We start from the raw sequence: 22,742 nt of genomic DNA, 5'->3' as shown, positions 1-22,742 counted from the left end.
CTTAGGTAATGAGGGTTGGTTTTTTTTGGGGGGGGGAGGGAGGAGGGGGGTGGCGTAAATATATGAATGTTGTGTCGTTAAACCCGCCACCAACCCGACACAGCCAATCGGTAAGGTTTGTCACGTAAACAGAACGTGCCAATTCGTTACTAGTACAGCACTAGTGTATAGTGAAGCGTATAGTAGTGTAGTGTATAGTGTAGTGTATAGTGTCGTGTATAGTAGTGACGTGTACAGTAGTGTAGTGTATAGTGAAGTGTATAGTAGTGTAGTGTATAGTGTAGTGTATAGTGTCGTGTATAGTAGTGACGTGTACAGTAGTGTAGTGTATAGTGAAGTGTATAGTAGTGTAGTGTATAGTAGTGTAGTTTATAGAAGTGTAGTGTATAGTGGAGTGTATAGTAGTGTAGTGTATAGTGTAATGTACAGTAGTGTATAGTGAAGTGTATAGCAGTGAAGTGTACAGTAGTGTAGTGTATAGAGTGTGTAGTGTATAGTGTAGTGTATAGTAGTGTAGTGTATAGTGTAGTGTATAGTAGTGTAGTGTATAGTGTAGTGTATAGTGGTGTAGTGTATAGTGTAGTGTATAGTGGTGTAGTGTATAGTAGTGTAGTGTATAGTGGTGTAGTGTACAGTGAAGTGTATAGTAGTGTAGCGTATAGTAGTGTAGTGTATAGTGAAGTTTATAGTTGGTGTATAGTGAAGTGTATAGTAGTGTAGTGTATAGTGAAGTGTATAGTAGTGAAGTGTATAGTAGTGTAGTGTATAATGAAGTGTATAGTGGGTGTATAGTGAGGTGTATAGTAGTGTAGTGTATAGTGAAGTGTATAGTAGTGCAGTGTATAGTGAAGTGTATAGTAGTGTAGTGTATAATGTAGTGTTTAGTTTAGTATACTAGTCCAGCACACCGGTGTGTTGGAGCGCAAATCGACATTTACAATCCGAGTCCGACGTTTCGCCAGCAATTACAACCGCCATCATCAGGCGCCTAAGCCAGAATTCCCACAAATTTGTGGTGCTTTGGCCACGCACAGCAGCCTCGAGGATCGTGATGGCATTAAATAGCTGCTCGCCAGCTGGCCCTTACCCCGGCAGTCTATGAAGGGGCATTGATAACCACATGGTTGGGAATATTTTATGAAGCGTACGCGTGTACTTATCAAACACGTGCTTTTGGCAGAACGCGTTGGCAGTGCGTTGCACGAGAAATGAAAACAGTCATCACATTTCTAATTTTAACGGCAACGTAACATCAACAAATATACAATTGTCCGACGTTCTGAGCAATGGCCCTTTTTTCACAGCAGTACAGTATGCGGTATGCGTGTGTCTACTGTGTATATACGTCTCTCTATATATACACACATACAAAAGGCACAGGCAGGCTTGTGTTTATGGAATGATTGTGAAAGTGCATGTGTTTGTGCGAGTGTGCGCGTGTGGGGAGCGGTAGTGGAGCTGTTATCGGTGCTCCGCTACAAACCCGGTGACCCGAGTTCGATTTTCCCGCTCACGGCCAATACCGGTGACGATTATTGAACCGGTCCTGGGCCTCCCCTAGGCCGACTCAGCCTCGAATGAGTGCCTGGTGGGACGTGTAAATATCGCCACTAGGGAGACAAAGGCGGCCGGGCGTGATGCTGGCCACTGACCCCCTCGTGTGCCGTGACGGCTTTCATAGGTGCTGCTCGCTAACAGCACTTGCCCCTACATTCACCCTCCACGCTCTCTCCTGCCTCTCCCATCTCATCTCACTCCCATCCCCTCCACGCTCTCTCCTACTTCTCCCCTCTCATCTCACTCCACGCCACGCACTCCATGCACTCTCCTACCTCTCCCCTCTCATCTCACTCCACTCCCCTCCACGCTCTCTCCTGCCTCTCCCCTCTCATCTCACTCCACTCCCCTCCACGCACTCTCCTACCTCTCCCTTCCCATCTCACTCCACTCCCCTCCACGCTCTCTCCTACCTCTCCCCTCTCATCTCCCTCCACTTCCCTCCACGAACTCTCCTGTCTCTCCCCTCATCTCACTCCGCTTCCCTCCACGCTCTCTCTTGTCCAGCAACCGAGGCTTCCTGTAGAAGTCCTCATTCAACCTTCGCTCGTGGAAAAGCGCCGGGCAGAGATGATCTCCACAGAGCGAGCTGCGACCTGTGTGTGTGTGTGTGCTGCCCTTCACGGCATCATAACAACAGTCTGGACCACAGGATGAGTTCCGCAAGGATTGTGAGGATGCCCTGGCGGTCCCCCTCTTTAAGAAGGGAGGGAGAGGGGTGGGGGGGGGGGGGCTGCATAGATTGTGACAACTCCAGAGATTATTCGACGTGGCATTGCCAGGCCCGACGAGGAGAGGCTTCCGACCCCTGCGTTCAGAGTGCTTGGGCTGCTGCCACGAATTTGGTGAAAAGCCACATTCGTTGAGGTGTCCTTGCCGACAGGCGGGTCGCTTCCGCAAATAGAAGAAGCGCTTCACGGCTCGGTTCGCGCCTTAGCCGGCGAAATAAAAATGAAAATAAAGAGTTGGACGAGTTCGTGGTTTGGTCTTCGCAACGGGGAACGTGGCTCGGCCCGGCAAGCGGCTTTGTCGCAGCTGCGTCGGCAACTTGTCTATGATGACGCGGCCGCATTCACACGGCCCTCACCCTCCTCACCCTCACCCACGGCCCTCACCCTCACCCACGGCCCTCACCCTCACCCACGGCCCTCACCCTCACCCACGTCCCTCACCCTCACCCACATCCCTCACCCTCACCCACATCGTCCACCACTGGGAATGAGGGGCGGCCGCCCCTCCGCAAGTGGGCGGTGGCGGTGGCGGTGGCGGTGACGTCAGCGGCGAAGTCGTCGAGGGAGACAACTGCGGCCCTGCCCGCCGTGCCTAACGACGGAAGCCTTTGCGGAGTCTGCACGTGGCCGGCGGGTTTCTCTCCGTCTCTCCAGGAGAGTCCTGCTCGGGATAAAGCGGCAACCCCGTTGGCTTGACCCGTTGCGGGTTCTTTGTTGTTGCAGGTTTTTTTTGGCGAGTTGAGCGGATTGAAGCGCCCCCCCCCAACCTTCTTGCTCTACGCCCCCCCCCCCCAACCGGCCCCCCACCCTCCCCACGAGTCCGCGAGAGTTCCGTCCTCACGGCTCTCCGCACATCGCTCACCAGCCACGCATGAGCGTGCTCAAAGCGCGGGGTTGGTAATGGCCGCCACCACCACCGCCGCCACCACCACCACCAACACCATCTCCACCACCACCACCACCAACACCATCTCCACCACCACCACCACCATCTCCACCACCAACACCAACACCATCTCCACCACCACCACCACCACCAACACCATCTCCACCACCACCACCACCATCTCCACCACCAACACCAACACCATCTCCACCACCACCACCACCATCTCCACCACCACCACCACCATCTCCACCACCAACACCAACACCATCTCCACCACCACCAACACCATCTCCACCACCACCACCAACACCATCTCCATCACCACCGCCACCACCGCCACCACCACCACCACCACCGCCATCACCGCCACCACCGCCGCCGTCACCACCGCCGCCGCCACCACCACCACCACTGCTCTGTCCAAAGTAAACCCTGGGTGGGATGGGGGTTCCTATGGGGGTCACCTAGGGGGGTCCCTAGGGGAGTCCCAAGGGGGTCCCTGGGGGGGGGGGGTCCCTGGTGGGGTCCCTAGGAGTCCCTGGGGTCCCTAGGGAGACCCCAAGGGGGGCTCCTTAAGGGGGGCCCAAGGGGGTCTCTCGGGGGGCTCCTTAAGGGGGGCCCAAGTGGGTCCCTGAGGGTTCCCTGGTGTGCTCCCTGGGGGCTCCCGATTGCTCCTCACAGCGGCTGCTCCCCGGCACGCAGCGGGAGGAGGAGGGGTCTGGTCGTGTGTCGCACCACCACCACCACCGCCGCTGGGTCCTCCTCGCGGAGGTGGCGGCGGTCCTCGTCGTCCTCGTCGTCGCGAGATGGCCGCCTTCCTCCGCCATCAGCAGTCGCCGAGTTGAGGTTGGAGGCAGCGGCGGTGGGCGTGGTGGGAGTGGAAGAGGCGAGGGTGGAGTCGGTGGTGCAGTTGTGTTTGGGGGTGGTGTTGACGGCGGTGGCGGTGACAAGGGCGGCGTTATCGCCGTCCGTGGCGATAGATCCGGCGGCGGCGGTTGTGCCGTCGACGGGTTCAGTAGTGGGGGTGGTGTTGACGGCGGTGGTGTTGGCGGTGGAGTCGGTTGAGACGGGGGCGGCGTTACCGCCGTTCGTGGCGGCGACGGCGGTGGCGGTGGCGGCGGCGATGGGATCGGTGGTGGAGGCGGCGTCGGTGGCGGTGCCGGCGGCGCTGGCGCTGCTGTCGGCGTGTGCCGAGTATGGAGGAGGAGGAGCGTCCGTGTAGTCGTCGTCGTCGCTGTCGGCGGCGTGAGCCGGTGGCGAGGCCGCCGGCTCTCCGGCAATCCGAGCGGCGGGCAGCAGCGCCGCGACGCACTCGCTGTACGGGGGCGGCTTCAGCTCGCCGCTCCCTGCAGAACGCAAAACACAAAGGGGCCCCCCCCCCCACCACCACCACCCACCACCCACCACCACCACCACGTGCAGACTTTAACAGACCGCTGGGGCTTGGGAGGAAAAGAAAAAAAGAAAAAGAGAAAAAATCGCCGTCGCCGGCATCGTCGTCAACATCATCATCAGCAGCGCCGCCTGCATCGTCGTCAACATCATCATCATCAGCAGCGCCGCCGGCATCGTCGTCAACATCATCATCAGCAGCAGCGCCGCCGGCATCGTCGTCAACATCATCAGCAGCAGCAGCGCCGCCGCCGGCATCGTCGTGAACATCATCATCATAATCAGCAGCAGCGCCGCCGGCATCGTCGTCAACATCATCATCAGCAGCGCCACCGCTGCCGCCATCGTCAACATCATCATCATCAGCAGCGCCGCCGGCATCGACGTCAACATCATCATCATCAGCAGCGCCGCTGGCATCGTCGTCAACATCATCATCATCAGCAGCGCCGCTGGCATCGTCGTCAACATCATCATCATCAGCAGCGCCGCTGGCATCGTCATGAACATCATCATCAGCAGCAGCGCCACCAGCATCGTCGTCAACATCATCATCATCATCAGCAGCGCCTCTTCCGTGTGGCTTCTGGCCAAGAGCTAACACGGCTCAATCGGCTTCCCCCGGCGCCAATACAATTCCACGCACACCACCGCACCGTCGCAGCGCTCCGCCGGACTTTGCCGAGCGAAAGTCGCGGCTACCCCTGGTCCACTCCGGTGCCGCGCGGCGCTCGGCTACGGAGCGGCTGGGGGGAGTGGGGGGGGGGGCATCGCCGGTGGGCCCCGGTTAGCGCCGATACTCCGGACGCTTCCAGCTCGACGTGTTAATTGACGCTCGGCGTCGTCACCTCCGCCGAGCGTCATCATCGACCGGGCGGTGGCTGCGGCTGCTGCGGCTGCTGCTGACGCGGGGCTGCCCGTAGCGGTTCAGCGCGCTGCTGGGCTAAGCGGCGGCGAGGGGTTGGTGGCTCACCGCGTGCACAGACTTTGTGAAACTCCCTTCTGGCGGAGCGTCGGGGAGGTGCTGTACCACTTATTATTATTATTATCATCGTCGTCATCATCATCGGCAGCATCAACCTAAACTAGATTTTATTTTGATTCGAAGTTTTCGCGACGGCAGGGACATCCACACTCCGCGCTTCTTTCGGCAAAGTCATCGCGTGGGCAGAAAAATAAAATGAAAATAAGTCACGACGTTTCGGGCGCAGCACAAGCGTCCATCATCACGTGCTCTCCCGCCTGATGATGGACGCTTGTGTGGCGCTCGAAAACGTCGTGACTTAGTTGTATTTTATTTTTCTGCCCACGTGACTTTACCGAAGGAATCAAGCAGTGTGGATTTGTTTGTCCAGCCGTGTGGCTCGTTTTTTTCAGAAGCAGCCTGCCTATCACAATTCATAGCTCAACGAGGAGGCTTACCCATCGCGGAGAAATGAACAGCAGCACCCGAATTGCTCTAAAACGCGTGGTGTCGATTCTCAACGCGGAGAGAAAAACCGTGTCGGGATCGAACCCACGACCTCCTGCACACCAGGCGAGGTAGTTAACATCTCCTAGCCACCGTGATGATGATGATGATGAGAGACACACAAACTCCAAATATACAGCAGGTGTCAGGGTCAGGATCGAACCCACGACCTCTTGCACACCAGGCCAGGTAGTTAACATCTCCTAGCCACCGTGATGCCATCATAGCAGCCACCATCGTTTGCCGTATAGGACGTCCCGGAGGGAGACCCGGATTCGGATTCCGTTTCGGTGCCGGCGCCAGTGGCAGGAGGGACCGACCGTGCGGGCGGACGATGGCATCGTAGGGTGGCGGCGGCGGCTCCAGCTGACTGTAGGAGGGCGCCGGGGTGAGCGAGCGCGAGGGAGAGCCCGGGGAGCCGTCCTCCCTCGCCGAGTACCAATTGTACCACACACGGCTCTAGCGGGCACAGAGAGAGAGAGGGGGAGTTGTACCACACACGTGACACACAGAGAGAGAGAGAGACAGGGGGAGTTGTACCACACACGTGACTCTAGCGGGCACACAGAGAGAGAGACAGGGGGAGTTGTACCACACACGTGACTCTAGAAGGCACAGAGAGAGAGAGACAGGGGGAGTTGTACCCCACACGTGACTCTAGCGTGCACACAGAGAGACAGGGGGAGTTGTAGCACACACGTGACTCTAGCACACAGAGAGAGACAGGGGGGAGTTGTACCACACACGTGACTCTAGCACACAGAGAGAGACAGGGGGAGTTGTACCATACACGTGACTAGCAGGCACACAGAGAGAGAGACAGGGGAAGTTGTACCACACACGTGACTCTAGCGGGCCACGTGTGGCTTATCACGCGTACATGTATAGCAGCTAACTAGTCTAGACACATGTTGATAAAATCCACACGAACACAAGGAGAACACGCAAACTCCAAATATATAGCAGGCGTCAGGGTCAGGATGGAAACCATGTCCTCCAGTAGACCAGGCGAGGTAGTTAACATCTCCTAGCCACCGTGAGTGAGCGAGAGTGAGCGAGCGTGAGTGAGCGAACGTGCGAGCGAGCGAGTGTTTGAGCGAGTGTTTGAGCGAGCGAGTGTCTGAGCGAGCGAGTGTTTGAGCGAGCGAGTGTTTGAGCGAGCGAGTGTTTGAGCGAGCGAGTGTTTGAGCGAGCGAGTGTTTGAGCGAGTGTCTGAGCGAGCGAGTGTCTGAGCGAGCGAGTGTCTGAGCGAGCGAGTGTTTGAGCGAGCGAGTGTTTGAGCGAGCGAGTGTTTGAGCGAGCGTGACCGAGCGTGCGAGTGTTTGAGCGAGCGTTTAAGCGAGAGTGAGCGAGTGTTTGAGCGAGCGAGTGTTTGAGCGAGCGAGTGTTTGAGCGAGCGAGTGTTTGAGCGAGTGTCTGAGCGAGCGAGTGTCTGAGTGAGCGAGTGTCTGAGCGAGCGAGTGTTTGAGCGAGCGAGTGTTTGAGCGAGCGAGTGTTTGAGCGAGCGTGACCGAGCGTGCGAGTGTTTGAGCGAGCGTTTAAGCGAGAGTGAGCGAGTGTTTGAGCGAGCGAGTGTTTGAGCGAGCGAGTGTTTGAGCGAGCGAGTGTTTGAGCGAGTGTCTGAGCGAGCGAGTGTCTGAGTGAGCGAGTGTTTGAGCGAGCGAGTGTTTGAGCGAGCGTGACCGAGCGTGCGAGTGTTTGAGCGAGCGTTTAAGCGAGAGTGAGCGAGTGTTTGAGCGAGCGAGTGTTTGAGCGAGTGTTTGAGCGAGCGTTTGAGCGAGAGTGAGCGAGCGTGCGAGTGTTTGAGCGAGCGAGTATTTGAGCGAGCGAGTGTTTGAGCGAGCGTTTGAGCGAGAGTGAGCGAGCAAACGAGTGTTTGAGAGAGCGTTTGAGCGAGAGTGAGCGAGCAAGCGAGTATTTGAGCGAGCGAGTGTTTGAGCGAGTGAGTGTTTGAGCGTGCGAGTGTTTGAGCGAGCGAGTGTTTGAGCGAGCGAGTGTTTGAGCGAGTGAGTGTTTGAGCGAGCGAGTGTTTGAGCGAGCGAGTGTCTGAGCGAGCGAGTGTTTGAGCGAGCCTCACCGTGTGCCGCTGGTTGGCTGGGTGCGCGTAGGGGCGACCGCCGATGATGAGGATCCGCGCGTGGTCAGGGTCGTGCAGGAAGGCGTGCAGCTGACGCTGGCGCGAGCGGTACCAGCACACGTAGAACAGCACCTTGACCACGATGAACGCGATGACGATGCTGGGGGGGGCGGGGGTCGGGGGTCAAACATCGTGCGGGGTCAGGGGTCAGGGGTCAGGGGGGGGGGTCAGCGCCGTTCGCGCCCTCCACCCCCCGTCATCGCCGACTTCAACCGACGGACGACGCCGCGAAGGAGGAGCGGGCCGCAACAGCGGTTCACCCTCCGCTGTCCTTGATGAAAGCACGCAAGAGTGTGTGTGTGAGTGTGCGTGCGTGAGTGTGTGTGCGTGTGTGAGTGTGCATGCGTGCGTGCGCGTGTGAGTGCGCGTGCGTGTGTGTGCGTGTGTGAGTGTGCGTGTGTGAGTGTGCGTGCGTATGAGTGTGCGTGTGTGCGTGTGTGAGTGTGCGTGTGTGAGTGTGCGTGCGTGTGTGCGTGCGTTGGCACAGTAGGGGGACACAGGTGGTGGTGCATCGGCCAGTCATCTCAGTCAGTCGACCCGTGGCACCTGCTGGGTCTACCCCGTGACCTCTTGCAAGCGGGCGTTCGACACTTCACGTGTTAGCCTCAACATGGTGCACCTAGCCTGGCGCGAGCGCCGTGGTGACGTCACCGCCACTAAGCGGCGAATGGCGGTTGTTGTTGTTGTCGTGTCTGCGTGTGGCCCCTATCTCTGATGACCCTGGCTCGATTGTCCACATCTCGATGGCTAACCCCTGGAGCACACCACAGACTCGCACAACCGTGCCAGCACTCACACACACACTCACTCACACGTGTACCAGTACACACGTGTACCAGTACACACTCACACACGTGTACCAGCACTCACACACGTGTGCCAGTACTCACATGTACCAGCACACACTCACACACGTGTACCAGCACTCACACACGTGTGCCAGTACTCACTCACACACGTGTGCCAGCACACACGTGTACCAGCACACACTCACACACGTGTACCAGCACTCACACATGTGTGCCAGTACTCACTCACACACGTGTGCCAGTACTCACATGTACCAGCACACACTCACACACGTGTACCAGCACTCACACACGTGTACCAGCACTCACACACGTGTACCAGCACACACTCACACACGTGTACCAGCACTCACACACGTGTACCAGCACACACTCACACACGTGTACCAGCACTCACTCACACACGTGTACCAGCACACACTCACACACGTGTACCAGCACTCACACACGTGTACCAGCACACACTCACACACGTGTGCCAGTACTCACATGTACCAGCACACACTCACACACGTGTACCAGTACTCACACACGTGTACCAGCACACACTCACACACGTGTGCCAGCACACACTCACACACGTGTGCCAGTACTCACTCACACACGTGTGCCAGTACTCACATGTACCAGCACACACTCACACACGTGTACCAGCACACACTCACACACGTGTGCCAGCACACACTCACACACGTGTACCAGCACACACTCACACACGTGTACCAGCACACACTCACACACGTGTACCAGCACACACTCACACACGTGTACCAGTACTCACACACATGTACCAGCACACACTCACACACGTGTACCAGCACACACTCACACACGTGTGCCAGTACTCACTCACACACGTGTACCAGCACACACTCACACACGTGTACCAGCACACACTCACACACGTGTACCAGCACACACTCACACACGTGTACCAGCACACACTCACACACGTGTACCAGCACACACTCACACACGTGTACCAGCACACACTCACACACGTGTACCAGTACTCACACACATGTACCAGCACTCACACACGTGTACCAGCACACACTCACACACGTGTACCAGCACACACTCACACACGTGTACCAGTACTCACACACATGTACCAGCACTCACACACGTGTACCAGCACACACTCACACACGTGTACCAGCACACACTCACACACGTGTGCCAGTACTCACACACGTGTACCAGCACTCACACACGTGTACCAGCACACACTCACACACGTGTACCAGCACACACTCACACACGTGTACCAGCACACACTCACACACGTGTACCAGCACACACTCACACACGTGTACCAGCACACACTCACACACGTGTACTAGTACTCACACACACACGTGTACCAGTACTCACACACGTGTACCAGTACTCACACACGTGTACCAGCACACACTCACACACGTGTACCAGCACACACTCACACACGTGTACCAGCACACACTCGTGTACCAGTACTCACTCACACACGTGTACCAGCACACACTCACACACGTGTACTAGTACTCACACACGTGTACCAGCACACACTCACACACGTGTACAAGTACTCACACACGTGTACCAGTACACACACACGTGTGTCAGTACTCACACACGTGTACCAGTACTCACACACGTGTACTAGTACTCACACACGTGTACCAGTACTCACACACACACGTGTACCAGTACTCACACACGTGTACCAGTACACACACACGTGTACCAGTACACACTCACAGACGTGTACCAGTACACACACACGTGTACCAGTACTCACACACGTGTACCAGTACTCACACACGTGTACCAGCACACACACGTGTGCCAGCACACACTCACACACGTGTGCCAGTACTCACTCACACACGTGTGCCAGTACTCACATGTACCAGCACACACTCACACACGTGTACCAGCACACACTCACACACGTGTACCAGCACACACTCACACACGTGTGCCAGCACACACTCACACACGTGTACCAGCACACACTCACACACGTGTACCAGCACACACTCACACACGTGTACCAGTACTCACACACATGTACCAGCACACACTCACACACGTGTACCAGCACACACTCACACACGTGTGCCAGTACTCACTCACACACGTGTACCAGCACACACTCACACACGTGTACCAGCACACACTCACACACGTGTACCAGCACACACTCACACACGTGTACCAGCACACACTCACACACGTGTACCAGCACACACTCACACACGTGTACCAGCACACACTCACACACGTGTACTAGTACTCACACACATGTACCAGCACTCACACACGTGTACCAGCACACACTCACACACGTGTACCAGCACACACTCACACACGTGTACCAGTACTCACACACATGTACCAGCACTCACACACGTGTACCAGCACACACTCACACACGTGTACCAGCACACACTCACACACGTGTGCCAGTACTCACACACATGTACCAGCACTCACACACGTGTACCAGCACACACTCACACACGTGTACCAGCACACACTCACACACGTGTACCAGCACACACTCACACACGTGTACCAGCACACACTCACACACGTGTACCAGCACACACTCACACACGTGTACCAGCACACACTCACACACGTGTACTAGTACTCACACACACACGTGTACCAGTACTCACACACGTGTACCAGTACTCACACACGTGTACCAGCACACACTCACACACGTGTACCAGCACACACTCACACACGTGTACCAGCACACACTCGTGTACCAGTACTCACTCACACACGTGTACCAGCACACACTCACACACTCACACACGTGTACAAGTACTCACACACGTGTACCAGTACACACACACGTGTGTCAGTACTCACACACGTGTACCAGTACTCACACACGTGTACTAGTACTCACACACGTGTACCAGTACTCACACACACACGTGTACCAGTACTCACACACGTGTACCAGTACACACACACGTGTACCAGTACACACTCACAGACGTGTACCAGTACACACACACGTGTACCAGTACTCACACACGTGTACCAGTACTCACACACGTGTACCAGCACACACTCACACACGTGTACCAGTACTCACACACGTGTACCAGTACTCACACACGTGTACCAGTACTCACACACGTGTACCAGTACTCACATGTACCAGTACTCACACACGTGTACCAGTACTCACACACGTGTACCAGTACTCACACACGTGTACCAGCACACACGTGTACTAGTACTCACACACGTGTACCAGTACTCACACACGTGTACCAGTACACACACACGTGTACCAGTACTCACACACGTGTACCAGCACACACGTGTACCAGTACTCACACACGTGTACCAGTACTCACACACGTGTACCAGTACTCACACACGTGTACCAGTACTCACATGTACCAGTACTCACACACGTGTACCAGTACTCACATGTACCAGTACTCACACACGTGTACCAGTACTCACATGTACCAGTACTCACACACGTGTACCAGTACTCACATGTACCAGTACTCACACACGTGTACCAGTACTCACACACGTGTACCAGTACTCACATGTACCAGTAAATCTCCATGGCACCGACTGCCGGTGCCCCCCCGCCGGCTCCGGGCGCTGGCGGCGGTGCAGCTCAGCTCAGCGTGGCCACGACCCTCACCGCGACCCTCACCGTGACCCTCACCGTGACCGTGACCCTCACCGTGACCCTCACCGTCACCACGCCGGTCCTGTCGAGGGAGGAGCGTCAGGGATTGCACCCCCCCATCCCTCCCATTCCCTACCAACGCCCCCCCATCCCCCCTCCCACCCCCCCCCCCCCCATTCCTCCCACCCCCTCCACGCACCCCCTGTGCATTGATCAGCTCAGGGGGTCAGTTGGGGAGCCCCAATACAAGGGACTCCTCGACTTACGAACGAGTTAGGTACCAGAGGTTCTGTTCGTAAGTCGATTTGTGCGTAAGTCCAACTTCACCCCTGTCGATTCCAAACGTGTTGTACGGCGTGTACACTAAACACGTCCGAGTGGCTTTAAAAGTTGCATAATCTCCTGCAGATGTAGATGCCACTGGTTCTTGATATTCTGCAGATGTAGATGCCACTGGTTCTTCATGTTCTGCTTGTAGATGCCACTGGTTTTTCATGTTCTGTAGATGTAGATGCCATTGGTTCTTCATCTTCTGCAGATGTAGATGCCACTGGTTCTTGATGTTCTGCAGATGTAGATGCTACTGGTTCTTCATGTTCTGCTTGTAGATGCCACTGGTTCTTCACGTTCTGCAGATGTAGATGCCACTGGTTCTTGATGTTTTGCAGATGTAGATGCCGCTGGTTCTTCACGTTCTGCAGATGTAGATGCCACTGGTTCTTGATGTTCTGCAGATGTAGATGCTACTGGTTCTTCATGTTCTGCTTGTAGATGCCACTGGTTCTTCACGTTCTGCAGATGTAGATGCCACTGGTTCTTGATGTTTTGCAGATGTAGATGCCGCTGGTTCTTCACGTTCTGCAGATGTAGATGCCACTGGTTCTTCACGTTCTGCAAATGTAGATGCCACTGGTTTCTTCACGTTCTGCAGATGTAGATGCCACTGGTTCTTCACGCTCTGCAGATGTAGATGCCACTGATTCATCTTCCCCAGATGCCACCACCACCAACACCACCACCTATTCCGCGGCAGTTGAACTTACGACTCTCGGTTCCCGACAGGCAACTGGGTACACGGGCCGGGTTTGTTCGTATCTCTCAAAGTTCGTTTTGTCTAAGGTGTTCGTGAGAAGAGGAGTCCCTGTATTGTGACGCGCATCGTGGCCTCCTCCTCCTCCTCCTCTTGCCCCCTCGTCCTCGTGCTCACCATCTCGAGAATACCGAACGCCGTTCGGGCGACTGCGTTCCGTCTCTTCGCGAGATGCAGCAGCAGCAGCAGCGGCGACCTCTTTCCGATGTTTGCGTGACTCCCTTTCGCCAAATAAGCAATAGAGTGAACGGAAGCGTTTTCATTAAAACAGTTTTTTTGGAAGTTAAACCGCGTTTTGAATTAGTTGCGCTTGTGTTATTTTACACCGCCGTTACACCGCCCGTAACCATACTTCACCGCGCTAGTTACACGACAAGTAACCATACTTCACCGCGCTAGTTACACGACAAGTAACCATACTTCACCGCGCTAGTCACGCAATCAGCGTAGTCACCGTCTGTGGCTCACAATTGTCAGGCGTCTAAGATGTTCAAGCAGCTGACGAAACATAAACAAAGGTCCCCCGTGTAGTTTACAGACCGCAACAGGTACTCGTTTTAGGCTGAATCGACCTAGGGGAGGCCCAGCACCGGTTCAAATTATCGTCACCGGTGCTGGCCGTGAGCAGGAATCGAACCCGAGTCGCCAGGTTTGTAGCGCAGCGTGGCGCTAACTGCTACACCACCGCTCCCCACACGCACACGTACACACACATGCACACACACACATGCACACACACACATGCACACAGACACACACACATGCGCACACACAGACACACACACAGGTACACAGACACACACACAGGTACACAGACACACACGCACACAGACACACGCACACACAGACACACACACACAGGTACACAGACACACGCACACAGAGGCACACACACGGAGGCACGCACACAGACACACACACACTCACACAGGCACACACACACAGATGCACACAGGCAGGCACACACACACACGCACACACAGATGCACACACACATGCACACACAGACACACACACAGGTACACAGACACACACGCATAGAGGCACGCACACAGACACACGCACACACAGACACGCGCACACAGGCACACAGACACACACACACAGATGCACACACACAGACGCACACACGGCTCTCTTGGCCGACTCCAAACGATCACGGATGTGGACCGAGTCAAATCGATATCCCCTCGACTCTCCACTCGCACGAGAGTCGAAGGGAATGCGAAGAGGTGAAGGGGGCAGCTCTACGGTGGCTTTGCTCGCACCAGGGACAGCAGAACGACTTGCCAGGACCAACACTGCGATGGACTTTGTGGTTGTTGCCTTGGTGTGGCCCCGTTGTTGTTGTTGTCTTGGTGTGGTCCTGTTGTTGTTATTGTGTTGGTGTGGCCCCGTTGTTGTTGTTGTCTTGGTGTGGTCCTGTTGTTGTTATTGTGTTGGTGTGGCCCCGTTGTTGTTGTTGTTGTTGCCTTGGTGTGGCCCCGTTGTTGTTGTTGTCTTGGTGTGATCAGGGACTGTTGTTGTTGTCTTGGTGTGGTCTGGGACTGTTGTTGTTGTTGTTGTCGTGGTGTGGTCTGGGACTGTTGTTGTCTTGGTGTGGCCTTGTTGTTGTTGTCTTGGTGTGGTCAATCACTGTTGCTGTTGGTGTTGTCTTGGTGTGGTCTGTGGTTGTTGTTGTCTTGGTGTGGTCCTGTTGTTGTTGTTGTCTTGATGTGCTCTAGGGTTAATTATTAGAGGCAACGATTAGCAAACCTTGGGGAGTTGCACTCCGTCACACGTACAGACAGATGTATATACATTAGTCGCGAAAGCCTCCGTGTTAAACTGAGATGTACGCCGCTTATTGATGTACTTACGTGTGGGAGGTTGTTGTTTTAACCCCCCAAGAAATGTCGGAGGATCCCCACGACTCTTATCAAGAGGGTTGCTGCTGCTGCTGTTGCTGCTGCTGCCTCGTTTTTTGTTGCTTTTAGTTTCCCCCCCGCAGGAGAGTGGCGATGTCACCTCCAGTGCTGTGCGAGCGTGGGGGAGCGGTGGTGCAGCGGTTAGCGCCGCGCCTGCGAAACGAATCACCGCGCGAACCCGGGATTCGATTCCCACCTCGCGGCAGTCTCGGATGATCCTCGTAGCAAAAAATATAAAACGCTACGGGCCCCCCACTTCCAAGAGCCCCCCGCACTCCCAAGGGCCCCCCGCACTCCCAAGGGCCCCCCACTCCCAAGGGCTCCCCGCACTCCCAAGGGCCCCCCACTCCCAAGGGCCCCCCCACTCCCAAGGGCCCCCCGCACTCCCAAGGGCCCCCCACACTCCCAAGGGCCCCCCGCACTCCCAAGGGGCCCCCGCACTCCCAAGGGCCCCCCACACTCCCAAAGGCCCCCCCACTCCCAAGGGCCCCCCGCACTCCCAAGGGCCCCCCGCACTCCCAAGGGCCCCCCGCACTCCCAAGGGCCCCCCGCACTCCCAAGGGCCCCCCGCACTACCAAGGTCCCCCGCGCTAAACGCTTTCAAGCTATCAATTCCGGTTCAGCGATTCTGCACTTGCTCTATTACCATAGTACTCCGAGCTTGTTAGCACGTGTTAGGACGGAAGCAGTAATGTTAAAGATGTAAATGAACGTTTTATTGTGCGATTGTTACATTTTTTTTAAGGAAATGAAGCACAAAATTTGTTTTTCTTAACTTATTAATTGAAATGAAGGACTTTGAGAGATTTATCGGTATACGATATTTTGTGTGAATCTCTTTGGTTCTATTGGGTAAAGTCATGTAGGTGAAAATTAAAACGTCGTGATTTTTTGTTATTTTATTTTCACCTACGTGACTTTACCCAATAGAACCAAAGAGTATATGGATCCTAGCAGTCACGAAAGCTTTAAATCTAGAATCTCTTATCACCGTTCAAAAGTTTTCCCCTGCAGTTGGCTATGCTTGACTGGCCATGGGGAAAATACGTGTCCATTGAGATAAATGCCCACATTTTGAAAAGTCTGACCCTGCGACTTGTTGATGGTCATCGCATTCGCAGGAATGATCGTGGATTTGTCGTCGTTTCGGTCCATTCTCGGGATTGAAGACGATTTCGTCTCGGGATTGCAAAGGCGAGCAACCTCTGTTGCTGTATAATTTTAGAAACCTCCCCCCCCGCCCCCCGTAACTTCACCTTAGCACTGTTTTCAAATCACCTGAAGCTGTTAACGGACGCATTTATAGTCTTGGCTCTTTCGGTAAAGTCACCACGTAGAAGGGAAACAATAAAATAATAAAAATATATAAAAATAAAATTCTCAACGACGTTTCGACTGCAATGCAAGCAATCATCATCAGAATTTTATTGTTTTATAAATTTTGCATTTTATTGTTTCCCTTCTACGTGGTGACTTTACCGAAAGAGCCAAGAATACAAATCCCTGCAGTCACGAAAGCTTTAAATCGAAATTCGACACATTTATCTTCACCGATGGACGCTTGACAGCGAAGAGTGAAGCACAGTGGAGTGCTGATAACTGTCTGAAGTAAAATAAAGACGACCGTTTGTGTTACGGTCGAAACGTCGTGATAATTTTTATTGTTTTATATATATTTTATTATTTTATTGTTTCCCTTCAACGTGACTTTACCGAAAGAACTAAGAATATTAATTACTGCAGTCACGAAAGCTTTAAATCAATATTTGTCTGAAGTAACTCAGCAAATAACCAAGACCAAAGAGAAGCGTCAGATTTAAAATTTTAATTTAAAGCTTTCGTGACTGCAGGGATTCATATTCCTGGTTCTTTCGGTAAAGTCACCACGTAGAAGGGAAACAATAAAATAATAAAAATATCTAAAACAATAAAATTATCACGACTGTTTCGACTGCAACACTGGCAATCGTCATCAGGTGCGAAAACCACAGCAATACTTTTTTTCCCTGCTGTGGTTTTCACACCTGATGATGTTGCAGTCGAAACTTCGTGAGCATTTTATTGTTTTATATTTGTATTATTTTATTGCTTCCCTTCTACGCGGTGACTTTACCGAAAGAGCCAAGAACAAGAAGCGTCAGAGTTACGAACATATTGATCCGAGTAGAATTTGATATCGCCTAAATGCGATGGCAGGGAATATTGAGAAAAAAAACCGGAGAATGTCATCAAACACTTCACTGCATTTCACTGTAGCACTGTATTAATGGCAGTGAATGTTGCGCGCAACTTTGCCATTAATCACGGGACGTAATGCTATTGAAAGTCAACGGACGTCCAATAACTTGCAATTCACTGCTCCGATGGCTCGCTGATCTTCCGCTGTCGCTCGCTGGGGTCGAGAACGATTTGAGTTCGAGAACAATTTGAGTTCGATACATTCTCTGCAAATCAGCATGGGAATTGTGCATCGTGGCGACATTTGGAAGCGTAAAGGTGACTTGCCTTTTGCTGGACGTGCCGAAGCAACGGATAAAGGCGCCCAACGCACCGCGGCCATGCGACGTAGAATTATCGCCTTCAACTTTCTGTAAAGATACAAAAAAAATCGAAAGCGAATTTGCGTAACAAAAATTAGCATAGCGGCTCGTCCAAAAAAATCCAGGCACACGTGACGAATAATGAGGGGGTGGGGGGTGGGGCCTCACGTGGAGTGACGTCACGCGCGGGACACACACACACAGAGCCTTTGTTTAGCGCGTTATATTAGTTGCTGCGTTGATTTTTTTTATTAGCTTTACTTTCCATAAAGAAAGGCCGAAATTAAAGATAATTCGCGTAAAAAATATATATTCGTTTCCGCTCCACCTTCTTCATGCGGAGTGACGTCACCCGTTCATGATTATTGACGAGGGGGGGGTGGGCTGGGCGCCGTGGAGTGACGTCACGCACGTTACACACAGACATTATTGGCTCATCATATTAGTAATATGTGCCTTAAACTTTTCTGAACGACTGGGTGTTTAAGGTTCGCGATTACTTCACTATACGAGTTAAAAATTCGTGTTTTCATATTCACGTGGTTTTTTTGTTGTCGTTGTTGTTAATTTAGGGCCCCCCCCCCCCCCTTTATAACATCACGCTACAGGCCCCGCACTTAGCTTGGTCCGGCAGCGACCTCACGGCCAACGCCAGTGACGATTCTCTCTGAACCGGCACCTCAAACACGAGCACCCGGTGCGGCGGCGTGAGCATCTCCGCCGGGGAGACAAAGGCGGCCGGGCGTGGTGCTTGTCCACCCACCGCCTCGCGTGCCGTTCCGGCCTTCACATGCGCCGCTCGCAAACGGCACTTGCCCCCAAAAGGATATTATTTACGGTTGTTACGCGTGCAGCATTTACCGGGGCGGCGGCCGCTGGATTCGAACCGTGACGTCCCTGGAGCAAGCTATCGAACGCGCTACCGCTGGTCCATAATAACGACAGTAGCCTTCGTCACCACGGGCGCTTGTGCCAGGCTAGGTGCACTTTTGAGGCCACGTGAAGTGTCGGAAGGCTCGCTGGCAGGGGGTCACGCAACGGACGGACCCAAAAGGTGCCGTGGGTTTACCGACTGAGATGACTGGCAGATCCACCGCTCCCCTCCCCCCCACTGTTCCAAGTCTGTGTGCGTTTTATCCGCCCGGCGCTCCGCTCGTTGTTGTGAGCGTCGCTCTCCCTCCGTTGTTGAGGGAGGGCGTCTGCCTGCAACTGCCCAGTAGCAGCAGCAGCAGCGTCCTTGACGAGCCTCCTCCATTTCATCATCATCATCATCATCACAAACACCACCACTATCACTGACCCCATCATCCCCATCAGAATAATAAACACCATCATTACAATCACTATGACCACCACCACCAATCATCGCCATCCACTCCTCCTCCTCCATCATCATCAACATGACCACCATCATTATAGGGCAAGCGCTGTTAGCGAGCACCTATTAAGACCGGCACGGCACAAGGTCAAAACCACGCCCGGCCGCCTTTGTCTTCCCAGCGGAGTCGGGGATCGTCGGGTTCGTAGCGCGAACCACTGCGCCCACCGCTCCACCATCACCCATCAACACCAAAGACAAAGATCCCCCGTACAGCCTTAACGGACTCTTCGGGGACAAGTGCTGTCAGCGAGTGCCCGCCTATCATCAACAACAACAACCGCCGCCGCCTTTCGCCACTAGGTGGCGGTGATGTCACCGCGGCGCTCGTGCCAGGCTAGGTGCACGTTGAGGCCACGTGAAGTGTCGAACGCCCGCTGGCAGGTCGCTTACCAACGCCACCACCACCAACCACCACCACGACGACGATGATGATCAGTGTCTTATGATCCTCGTAGCAAAAGTGTCTACAAATGAAGTAGCTACGGGACCCGCATTTTCAAGGGCCCCGCGCTAAACGCTTTCAAGCTATCAACTCCGGTTCGGTGATTCTGCACTTGCTCTATCACTATAGTACTATACCGCCTTCGACTTTCACGAACGAGCGGGTGTTTAAGGTCAGCGATTCGTCGTATTATCTGGCTGTACAGCAAGTGAATTTTTTTTACAATTACTTTACTGTGCGAGTTAAACATTTGTCTTTTAAAATTTAAGTGGTTTACTTATTTATTTATGGGCCCCTTTATAGCTGATGCTACAGGCCCCGCACGATGGTGATGGAACGGAATCAACTCACCTGAAGGGGCGGCTCAGCGCGCGGGAGAGGCTACGAATCGGGGCTCAAACTCGAGCCACGGTTGCTCGTGTGTCATTACACACAGAGACGTGTCGAGTTACACACAGAGACGTGTCGAGAGTTACACACAGAGACGTGTCGAGAGTTACACACAGAGACGACGTGCAGAGAGATACACACAGAGACGTGTCGAGTTACACACAGAGACGTGCAGAGAGATACACACAGAGACGTGTCGAGTTACACACAGAGACGACGTGCAGAGAGATACACACAGAGACGTGTCAAGAGTTACACACAGAGACGACGTGCAGAGAGATACATACAGAGACGTGTCGACAGTTACACACAGAGACGACGTGCAGAGAGATACACACAGAGACGTGTCGAGTTACACACAGAGACGTGTCGAGTTACACACAGAGACGTGTCGACAGTTACACACAGAGACGACGTGCAGAGATACACACAGAGACGTGTCGAGAGTTACACACAGAGACGTGTCAAGAGTTACACACAGAGACGACGTGCAGAGAGATACACACAGAGACGTGTCGAGAGTTACACACACAGACGACGTGCAGAGAGATACACACAGAGACGACGTGCAGAGAGATACACACAGAGACGTGTCGAGAGTTACACACAGAGACGTGTCGAGAGTTACACACAGAGACGTGTCGACAGTTACACACAGAGACGAGGTGTCGAGAGTTACACACAGAGACGTGTCGAGTTACACACAGAGACGTGTCGAGTTACACACAGAGACGTGTCGAGTTAACACAGAGACGTGTCGAGTTAACACAGAGACGTGTCGAGTTACACACAGAGACGACGTGCAGAGAGATACACACAGACGTGTCGAGTTACACACAGAGACGTGTCGAGAGTTACACACAGAGTCGTGTCGAGTTACACACAGAGACGTGTCGACAGTTACACACAGAGACGTGTCGAGAGTTACACACAGAGACGACGTGCAGAGAGATACACACAGAGACGTGTCGAGTTACACACAGAGACGTGTCGACAGTTACACACAGAGACGACGTGCAGAGAGATACACACAGAGACGTGTCGAGTTACACACAGAGACGTGTCGAGAGTTACATTTAAGAGAGGTGTCGAGAGTTACACACAGAGACGTACACACAGAGCAGCTGTACATACAGACGTACGCACAGAGGATGAATCCATACAGATGTATACAAAGTTACACAAAGTGTCCCCATTCACAATGTGTACACACACACACGAAGACACACACAAGCACGGTATGTACACACATGTCGAGCACACGGAAACGCGGACAACAGAGGGCAGCGTACACAGACACGCGACGGAGAAACGGATACCCCCCCACACACACCAGCAGCTACACACACACACACCAGTGACTACACACACACACACACCAGTGACTACACACACACACGCCACACACACACACACGAAAAGTTACTAAAGTTGCGTACACACGGAGACGTGCAGAGATGAACGCCACAAAGAGCTCGTGCTTGCAAGGCGGAGAGAGAGGGGCTGAGAGAGAGAGGCAGAGAGGGGCGGAGAGAGAGGCAGAGAGGGGGAGGCTGAGAGAGAGAGAGGCTGAGAGGGGCGGAGAGGGGGAGAGTGGGAGGCTGAGAGGTTTGAGGCTGAGAGGGGCAGAGAGAGGGAGAAAAAAAACCGAAATGATGAACGAAGCAAAGTGCCGACTACACCGAGCATCTTCTTGTTTCCTCTGATGGTAAAAAAAACAGAAGAGAGAGAGGGGCAGAGAGAGAGAGAGAGGGGGGCAGAGAGAGAGAGAGGGGGCAGAGGGAGAGGGGCAGAGAGGGGGAGGCTAAGAGAGGGGGAGAGGCAGAGCGAGAGAGAGAGGCAGAGAGAGAGGCAGAGAGGGGGAGGCTAAGAGAGAGAAAGAGGGGGCAGAGAGAGAGAGGCAGAGAGAGAGAGAGGCAGAGAGGAGGAGGCTAAGAGAGAGAGAGAGAGGCACGCGCACGAGAGTCGGAGGAAGACGGCGGCTGATGAGTCGTCTGTGCGTGCCGCTTAGGGCGGGGTTCAGTGGAGCTGGAGGAGGCAACGAGCGAGCAGCAATGACAAAAGATTCCCCACACACACACACATCCACACACACACATCCACACACACACATCCACACACATTCACACACACACATCCACACACACACATCCACACACACACACATCCACACACACACACATCCACATACACACACACATACATCCACACACACATACACACACACACATACACACACACATCCACACACACATCCACACACACACATCCACACACACACACACATCCACACACACACACATCCACACACACACACATCCACACACACACACATCCACACA

General features: G+C 53.9%; 1 protein-coding gene across 4 annotated transcripts; it reads right to left on the bottom strand.

The window, feature by feature from the left end:
• Positions 1-1,121: 1,121 nt before the first annotated feature.
• LOC116956120 (uncharacterized) lies at positions 1,122-22,436 on the bottom strand. Of its 4 annotated transcripts, XM_032977577.2 has the most exons (7): positions 20,362-22,434; positions 18,153-18,235; positions 15,600-15,755; positions 12,562-12,732; positions 8,118-8,277; positions 6,361-6,499; positions 1,122-4,523 (listed from the first exon to the last, which is right to left on the bottom strand). In XM_032977577.2, exons 4-7 carry the CDS (start codon positions 12,579-12,581, stop codon positions 3,853-3,855), a joined length of 990 nt encoding a protein of 329 aa, XP_032833468.2. In that variant the 5' UTR covers positions 12,582-12,732; positions 15,600-15,755; positions 18,153-18,235; positions 20,362-22,434; the 3' UTR covers positions 1,122-3,852. The 4 variants fall into 4 exon arrangements, with proteins under 4 accessions (XP_032833468.2, XP_075909973.1, XP_075909971.1 ...); XM_076053858.1 differs by lacking the exon at positions 15,600-15,755 and having other exon boundaries at positions 12,568-12,732; positions 20,362-22,436; XM_076053856.1 differs by lacking the exon at positions 15,600-15,755.
• Positions 22,437-22,742: the final 306 nt, after the last annotated feature.

This window comes from Petromyzon marinus, chromosome 63, assembly GCF_048934315.1.
Source record: "Petromyzon marinus isolate PM22_M1 ecotype Great Lakes invasive population chromosome 63, UKy_Petmar_22M1.pri1.0, whole genome shotgun sequence".
NCBI classification, from domain to species: domain Eukaryota; kingdom Metazoa; phylum Chordata; class Hyperoartia; order Petromyzontiformes; family Petromyzontidae; genus Petromyzon; species Petromyzon marinus.
Note: the sequence above shows the minus strand (reverse complement) of the source record. Positions and strands in the feature narration are given on the sequence as shown.

Coding starts and splice junctions, on each gene's coding strand:
- LOC116956120 (XM_032977577.2), bottom strand. CDS start 12,581: ATGGAGATTTACTGGTACAT. Junction 6,500..8,117: donor CAGCCAACCAGCGGCACACG/GTGAGGCTCGCT, acceptor TGTGCCCGCTAG/AGCCGTGTGTGGTACAATTG. Junction 4,524..6,360: donor TGCCATCGTCCGCCCGCACG/GTCGGTCCCTCC, acceptor TGCGTTCTGCAG/GGAGCGGCGAGCTGAAGCCG.